The 9,151-nt window shown below is 43.5% G+C and overlaps 1 protein-coding gene across 1 annotated transcript; it reads right to left on the bottom strand.

Annotated features, from left to right (window-relative positions):
* Positions 1-203: 203 nt before the first annotated feature.
* Positions 204-8,721, bottom strand: LOC311143792 (uncharacterized protein; the record flags this gene model as incomplete). Its single annotated transcript, XM_084179674.1, has 10 exons — positions 204-334; positions 1,192-1,281; positions 1,644-1,688; positions 1,882-1,959; positions 4,214-4,294; positions 7,325-7,378; positions 7,499-7,525; positions 7,902-8,177; positions 8,341-8,442; positions 8,712-8,721. The coding sequence occupies 10 exons, from the start codon at positions 8,719-8,721 to the stop codon at positions 204-206; spliced, it is 894 nt and encodes a 297-aa protein (XP_084035800.1).
* Between the last annotated feature and the right edge of the window lie 430 nt (positions 8,722-9,151).

Raw genomic sequence — 9,151 nt, 5'->3', positions numbered from 1 at the left:
GATTTATTAATGTTAAAAAAGATAGGATACAGTAGATGTAACAAGTCTCAATAAGCTTAATTACCATCTGTGACATGTTAATATATGTGTGTACATACTTTAGTATGTGTGTATGTGTGTGTGTCTCTCTCTTTCTGTGCGCCTCTCCTCCAGTCTTTTCAAAAGAGTCCGGGAGCCTCTCCTCTTCTGGATCCAGGACACACTCACACACACTGCACCCCAGTGTCCTCGTTGTGTTGACAGTTGTTGATGCCCATGCCGTTGTGAGGGCAGTCAAACACACTGGCCTCTCTGCCTGTGCATTGCAGGTCATCAAACCAGATCCTACCGATTCCTAAAAGGATGACAACACAATCCACAAGCCAAGTCCATGAGATTCAACAATGAACAATGAGAAATGTATTAATATGTGTGAAACAAAAGAAAACTCAACCAAGACAGGATCTCTATAGACCCATAGACCAATGAATATTCACTTAAATGTTCAGGTAAATGAATACATATCATATTTACATATACAGTATGTCTTCGAGACGAGAGAGTCTAGGCCGGATATTGTGCGAAACCTGGCATTAGCGTGAGGTGTAGTGCTGAGTGAGTGTGTGTGTGTCTGTGTGACTTCACAGCTCCACACACTCACCTGGTCCAGCTGCTCTTTCACCCTTCTCTCCACGTGGACCTAGTAGTCCATGACTTCCCGGCAACCATGGAAATCCTAGGACATGAAGAGGTTGAAATTAAACACACACGTTTGTTTTACTATCCTTGTGGGCACCAAACAATTGATTCCCAATCAAAATCCTATTTTCCCTAACCCTAACCCTTATTCTCTCCCTAACCCTAATTGTAACCTCAAACCTAACCCCTAAGCCTAAAATAGCCTTTTTCCTTGTGGGGACCGGCGAAATGTCCCCACGTCCGAATCTTCCTTGTTTTACTATCCTTGTGAGGACTTCTGGTCCCCACAAGGATAGTAAAACCACACACAAACACACACCAACAAGTCCTCTTGTTCCATTCCTACGGAAGAAGAACAAGAACCACAGAATTATCCAAAAAGTCATACAGGACACTTCATATGATTAAAATAACACTTTACGGCAGGATAATATATAACATTGTAATTCCTGTAATCACTTTGAAGGACATGACGATGAGGGTCCTATAGCTCAGAGACAGGGTGAAATTCACCTTCAGGTCCTATGGGTCCAGGTTGTCCTGTCGGCCCTGTGTAACCCTTCAAACCAGGGGCCCCCTGTACACCATCACTCCCTTGGGCTCCTGACAGATTCACAGCACACTATGTCACACTCACTCTACAATGTGGAGGCTATAGTGTACAGTACATGCAAATGCAAAAATCTGCACAAATTCACAGAGTCACACAATTAACACAGGGCTCTCCAACCCTGTTCCTGGAGAGCTACCCACCTGTAGGTTTTCACTTCAACCCATGTTGTAACTAACCTGATTAATCTTATAAACCAGCAAACTATTAGAATCAGGTACGTTAGATTAGGGTTGGAATGAAAACCTACAGGATGGTAGCTCTCCGGGAACAGGGTTAGAGAGCCCTGCACTAACATGTACAGGCACAATCATGCTTGGCTGCGTGAAACAGTCAAACACCAACAGTTATTTACCAGTGTCCCCTTTGATCCCATTCTGGCCTGGTATCCCTGGTAAACCTGTGAAGAGGTTGGAAGGTAAAGGTTAGAGATGGCAGCAACAGAAAATAATAGAGGCCAGGTTCAGTTAATTGTTTAGTACAAAAAAATTGGTAGTTTACAGGTGAGCCCTTCAAATATGCAGGTGAAGTATGGAGTATTAGAAAGTAAACGGTCTACAAATGAGTGTAGTGTTAAGCCCATGCAGACTCACCAATGTGTCCCTTATCCACCTTTGGTATCTGTAGTCCTGGCAGCCCAGGGGTTCCTGAACAGTTAATAGCTGCACCGCCTGTACGTATGACACACATAATCAGAGATACTGTATATATAGACCCATGGGGCGGCGCGCAATTGGCCCAGCGTCGTCCAGGGTAGGGGAGGGAATGGCTGGCAGGGATGTAGCTCAGTTGATAGAGCATGGCGTTTGCAACGCCAGGGTTGTGGGTTCGTTTCCCACAGGGGGTATGAAAAAAAATAATGTATGCACTAACTGTAAGTCGCTCTGGATAAGAGCGTCTGCTAAATGACGTAAATGTAAATGTATACACACGCACACACACTGCACACAATATCCACTGAAGAGAATCCCATACATACACATGACACAATATTACACCTAACATTTAACATCACTACAGTATTACAGATGTAGGATCTTAATTTGATCACTCTTTTATTGCTGCAGATTTTCCTGACAGCAGGAAATGCAAACTTGTAGTGTATTTGAGTTTAAAAAAAGGCTTCTACATTGTCATTTCCACCTTGAAATTTCAGCCGTAACGAATAATGTATCAACCCCTAAAAGAATGTCCATTAATTATAATCCACATAATAATTCACATTTCCTGTTGCTGCAGGATTATTTTCCTGCTGTAGCCAACTGGCTCAAATTAAGATCCTACAGCTGTACTGTATGTGTGATAAGAAGAAAAAACAAGACTGTATATGAGTGAAGCAAGTAAACTAAACTAGCTTTATTTCCAGTTCTGAATGCATTCAACTCAGCACTTTTAATTTAAATTCAGAGGAACTAAAATGGACAGAATTCACAATGATGATCTGGTGATATACAGATGTAGGATCTTAATTTGATCACTCTTTTGTTGCTGAGAATTTTCCTGCACAGCACGAAATGCAAACTTGTAGTGTATTCAAGGTTTTAAAAGGCTTCTAAAGGTTGTAATTTCCACTTTAGAATTTCAGAAAAATTTATCAACCCCATTTCCTGTTGCTGTAGGATTAATTTCCTTCTGTAGTATACTGGCTCAAATGAAGATCCTACATATGTTGTTTCTGTATATTACTGTGACAACAAGAACAGAAACTGAGAAGGCTGAAATGTGGAACTATGCCTGGAAATGTTACAACATTTGAGCCAGTCATGATGAGGGAATATTTATATTTATGACTGATATGTTGTTTTTATGGTATAATGATGTCATGTCATAGTATCGTGGGGAATAGGTTAGAGTTACTAGATAAGTGGTTAGGTGACAGAAAGTCTACATTCCATTATGTCAAAGGAGATTACTGATGTTTAGGATAGCATAAGTGATGGGTAGGATAGTGACTTGGGGTAAAGAGTGATGAACATCAAAGACAGGGAGTGCCCATGGAGACTTGCCAGATGTATGCCAGGAAGAGGGTAATAAAGGGTAGATAAGGTAGAGTGTCTTCTTTGTTCAAGTTAGTTCGTAACACCAAGGGGCAAAGCTCTGGTCATTGCTGTAACGAACCCGGTACCGATCATTAAACATTTGCATTAACTGTCTACAAAGTGTCTAAGTATATCCTTGCATCCTTGATTCTTTGATACCCGAGAAACTCATCATAACAATGACTCTGTTAACCAAAAAGGGGAGTTTGAGTCCATCTCCTACCTATTCCAGGGTGTAAGAGAATACGGCCTTGTGCTCACCAGCCTATTAACAGTGAGGACAATGAAGTAAAAATATCAACGTCCTTTCATGGAGAGAAAGAATAGTATCTGCCTGGGCAGCAGCAGCAGCGGTTTTAACCATCCATCCTACACTATTTTTAAATGCATTAACAGCAAGTTCAGCCAATCAAATATGAATCAAGACATACTTTATTTGGACTGGCTGTGGGACATCAAGTACACGACTCACGTTTCCTCTGTGACGGATGGGGTGAGAGAGGGGGAGAGAGGGGGTAATATTCAGAGTCCCTAACACTTAATCACCCAGCTCCACCTGCAGAACTGACCCATGTGACACTGTCAATAATTAATCTAGCCTCTTTCTCTCAGACTAAAAAAGCACACTAATACCACGGTCCTACCTGTCCACCAGGGAGCTGACTGAAGTTAGTGTTGATACATGGGTAATTGCCATGGTAAACAGTCAACTTATCCACCATGTTCTCCACAACTCTACTGCTTGAGTTTTATCCCATGTTAGTACTACTGGACTGGTTCTATGTTAGTAATACTGGACCTACCTGGTGTTCCAATAATGTCACATTTCCTACTGGGGTTTAGATTGATCTTAAGGTTTGGGGTCAGTAGGAGTAAGGTGAATCACCTTTGGGTCCTGGTTCCCCTGCTTCTCCCTTGGCTCCAGTCTGGCCATCAACTCCAGGGTCTCCTTTTTGTCCTGTCTCACCTGGAACACAGTAACCCTCTCGCTATCTACTGTCTCACCTGCAACACAGTAACCCTCTTGACAGGAGGTTGGTGGCACCTTAATTGGGGCGGACAGGCTCGTGGTAATGGCTGGAGTGGAACACATGGAATGGTATCAAATAAATCAAACACATGGTTCCCATGTGTTTCATGCCATTCCATTAGCGCCGTTCCGGCTATTATTATGAGCCGTCCTCCCCTCAGCAGCCTCCTGTGCTATCTACACTCTTAGAAAAAAAGGGGCTATCTAGAACCTAAAAGGGCTCTTCATCTGTCCCCATAGGAGAACCCTTTGAAGAACACATCTTGATTCCAGGGTAGAACCCTTTTGGGTTCCATGTAGAACCCTTTCCACAAAAGGTTCACTTGACAGAGAAAGGTCTGTATACATTTCTTTTTGATGGTTTATGTTATTATGAAAAAAACAATAATTGCCTCGAAAAAAGGCAGTGATGCTGCCTGCTTACTAAACGGGGGTACTTAGCATCACAGGAGGCTGCTGAGGGGAGGACGGCTCATTATGATGGCTGGAACGAAGCAAATGGAATGTATTTAATACCATTCCACTCCAGCCATTACCACGAGCCCATCATCCCCAATTAAGGTGCCACCAACCTCCTGTGGTTAGTATCCATTCTACACTGAGTATACAAAACATTAGGAACACCGGCTCTTTCCATGACATAGACTGACCAGGTGAATCCAGGTAAAAGCTATGCTCCCTTATTGATGTCACCTGTTAAATCCACTTCAATCAGTGTAGATGAAAGGGAGGAGACAGGTTACAGAAGGACTTCTAAGCCTTGAGACAATTGAGACATGGATTGTGTATGTGTGCCATTCAGAGGGTGAATGGGCAAGACAAAATATTTAAGTGCCTTTGAACGGGGTATGGTAGTATGTGCCAGGTGCACTGGTTTGAGTGTGCCAAGAACTGCAACGCTGCTGGGTTTTTCACTCTCAAAAGTTTCCTGTGTGTATCAAGAATGGTCCACCACCCAAAGGACATCAAGCCATCTTGACACAACTGAGGGAAGCATTGGAGTCAACACCGGCCACGATCCCTGTGGAACGCTTTCGACACCTTTTAGAGTCCATGCCCCGGCGAATTGAGGCTGTTATGAGGGCAAAAGGGGGTGCAACTCAATATTCGGAAGGTGTTCCTAATATTTTGTACAATTCAGTGTATAGTGTGACGAAGGATGGCATTTTGGTAGGACGACCTATTGAAAAACGCCTGACTCAGACTCGCAGGGTAATCTGTTAGCTTGTGTGAAAGTCCATCCCTGATTGAGACTTCATACAGGGGTAAATGTCAATGCATTGACTAAACAGTGAGTTATTATGAAACAGAGAGGCATCCTCCACTTCCTCTGCCCCTGACTGGAGATGACAGGCCATCAGTGCACAGATCATTACTGGACAGACGAGCAGCTGAATGCTAATGCTACAGAGCTACACTGAACAAAAATATAAACGCAACATGCAACAATTTAAAATATTTTACTGAATTACAGTTCATATAAGGAAATCAGTCAATTGAAATAAATAAATTAGGTCCTAATCTATGGATTTCACATGACTGGGAATACAGATATGCATCTGTTGGTCACATACCTTTAAAAAAAAGGTAGGGGCGTGGATCAGAAAACCAGTAAGTATCTGGTGTGACTACCATTTGCTTCATGCAGCGCGACACATCTCCTTCGCATAGTTGTTCAGGCTGTTGATTGTGGATTGTGAAACGTTGTCCAACTCCTCTTCAAAGGCTGTGCGAAGTTGCTGGATATTGGCAGGAACTGGAACACGCTGTCGTACACGTCAATCCAGAGCATCCCAAAAATGCTCAATGGGTGACATGTCTGGTGAGTATGCAGGCCATGGAAGAACTGGGACATTTTCAGCTTCCAAGAATTGTGTACAGATCCTTGAGACATGGGGCCGTGCATTATCATGCTGAAACAAGAGGTGATGGCGGCGGATGAATGGCACGACAATGGGCCTCAGGATCTCGTCACGGTATCTACAGTTTCTGCATTCAAATTGCCATCGATAAAATGCAATTGTGTTTGTTGTCCGTAGCGTATGCCTGCCCATACCATAACCCCACTGCCACCATGGGGCACTCTGTTCACAACGTTGACATCAGCAAACCGCTCGCCGACACGACGCCATCTGCCCGGTACAGTTGAAACCGGGATTCATCCGTGAAGCGCACACTTCTCCAGCGTGCCAGTGGCCATCGAAGGTGAGCATTTGCCCACTGAAGTTGGTTACGACGCCGAACTGCAGTCAGGGCAAGACCCTGGTAATGATGATGAGCATGCAGATGAGCTTCCCTGAGACGGTTTCTCACAGTTTGTGCAGAAATTCTTCAGTTGTGCAAACCCACAGTTTCATCAGCTGTCCGGGTGGCTGGTCTCAGACGATCCTGCAGGTGAAGAAGCCGGATGTGGAGGTCCTGGGCTGGTGTGGTTACACGTAATCTCCGGTTGTGAGGCTGGTTGAACATACTGCCAAATTCTCTAAATTTGCCGCCTGGGCTCATGGTAGAGAAATTAAAATTCAATTATCTGGCAACAGCTCTGACATTCCTGCAGTCAGCATGCCAATTGCACGCTCCCTCAAAACTTGAGACATCTGTGGCATTGCGTTGTGTGACAAAACTGCACATTTTAGAGTGGCCTTTTATTGTCCCCAGGACAAGGTGCACCTGTGTAATGATGATGCTGTTTAATCAACTTCTTGATATGCCACACCTGTCTTGGCAAAGGAGAAATGCTCACTAACAGGGATGCAAACAAATTTGTGCACAGAATTATTTTGAAATAAGCTTTTTGTGCATATGGAAATGTTCAGTGATCTTTTATTTCAGCTTATGAAACCAACACTTTACATGTTGTGTTATTATTTTTGTTGAGAATAGTTTGGTGCTGATCTAACATTGGCTGTTGCAGTGACGCAGTGATGCCACTACAATGGAGCAATGTAGTGCTTTAGGTTGACTCACCCGTTTCTCTCTTGTCTGCCCTCTCACCAGGTACTCCCCTCGCACCAGGTGGACCTAGGGAAACCACACCGTCAAATAACATGTGAATTACAAGCTTGTGGTGTAAGGGGCATTTATACCTCTCTTCCTCTCTTCTGTGGTTGTTGATTTGGCACTAAGGATGAGGGAACTTACCAATAGGTCCCTGTGGGCCTGGTGGAGCTGCAATACAACAAAACCTCATTATTACCACCAATGCACTCTTGTGTTGTAATTTATACTATGCAAAGCATGATGACAAAAACATGATATGCTAATCTCACACAACACATTTACATTTTAGTCATTTAGCAGACGCTCTTATCCAGAGCAACTTACAGTTAGTGAGTGCATACATTTTTCATACTGACCCCCCGTGGAAATCAAACCCACAACCCTGGCGTTGCAAGCACCATGCTCTACCAACTGAGCTACAGAAGGGTTGATTGCTCTGCAACCCAAGATATATGTATACCTACATTGATGTGTGTACTCATATTTTATATCAAATGTAAGATCTATCAACCTGGGAGGTCCTGCCATGTTTTACAGTAGCTACCTTTGAGTAATCTGAATGCTTTCACTGTGTCCTGAAGGAGAGTGGTGCTGGCGTTAGCTCTCAGCTGGCCCAGCTGGCCATCCTCCCCACAGAGGCTGGACACTTGGGTATGTAACCTCCCCAGGTCTCCTCTGAGAGAAGTGGTCTCCAGGCTGGTGTTTCTGGCAAGGGTATGGAGGTCCTCCTCCTGGTCCATCCCCAGGGGGATGTGATTGTCAGTCAGCTTGGCTGTCCTGGAGCCAGAGGAGGAGAGACTACTAGACTTAATTGAAAACACAGGGGCAGAGCTGCACATAAAGAGACACAAAGCGTTACTAATACAGGAAGTCATGTGATAATGCAGTTCAGGATATCATGGAAAATCCGGTTTCTCATTTACAACATTAGACAAACATGTTTGAACCATTTTGATCATGAAACCAACCAATGGTTGATGTACCTTTGTAAAGGAGGAAGGCATTCAGTGCAGTCAGAAGGATGAGGTAAACTACAATAACATTTAGACATCGCTGTGCTCCTCTGGCCTTGGCTGGTTTTAGATCTGAAACATGTTGACATAAACACAAACAAGATTTATTCTACATTCCAAATGGGCCTCTACCATCTACCCCCCTAGGCACTCCTGTAGATCTGAAATGATCAGAAAGGTGGAAGCAGTATGGCAAAAACTCCCCCCCCAGCCTATCAGATGGCAAGCTGAAGCAATTATCATATTGCTTAAACCTATCCAATCCATGAAGTGTCAAGGGGTAGGGATTAAAATTCAGAAAACTGTACCCTTTGCAATATGGAGAAATTATCGCAACAAACCCACAGACATGGCTGCCCTCTTCTGGCCATTTCTCTTTTTCTGCCTCAATGTAGAAAGTCAGGCTGTTGAGCTCAGTCAATAGCACTCATATACTGTAGGTTGCCACAGCAGGTGCTTGTGGCCAGCGAATATAAAGTTAGTACACTGTTGTAGTCAGACATGAGTTAACTAGGACAACCATAGCTGCATACAATATTTATTTGTGCTCTAGACATGGGTTCCACCTCGGAGGTGTATCTGACTGTTTCGTCTAAAGTACACTAACTTATAGTGACATAGAAATACGATGACATTGCTAAAATAGGCAAATAATTAGTCGGAAACAACTTTGCCATATTATGATGTCGTCAAATTTACTTTAGAGATGGCAATGTTGCCATTACTGTTAATAGCAAAGTTTGTCAAAAATAGCCAGCAATGCTAATGTTAGCTAGCTAAA

Source organism: Coregonus lavaretus (assembly GCF_964263955.1).
Source record: "Coregonus lavaretus genome assembly, chromosome: 16".
Taxonomy (NCBI): domain Eukaryota; kingdom Metazoa; phylum Chordata; class Actinopteri; order Salmoniformes; family Salmonidae; genus Coregonus; species Coregonus lavaretus.
This window is presented reverse-complemented; position numbering and strand designations above follow the sequence as displayed.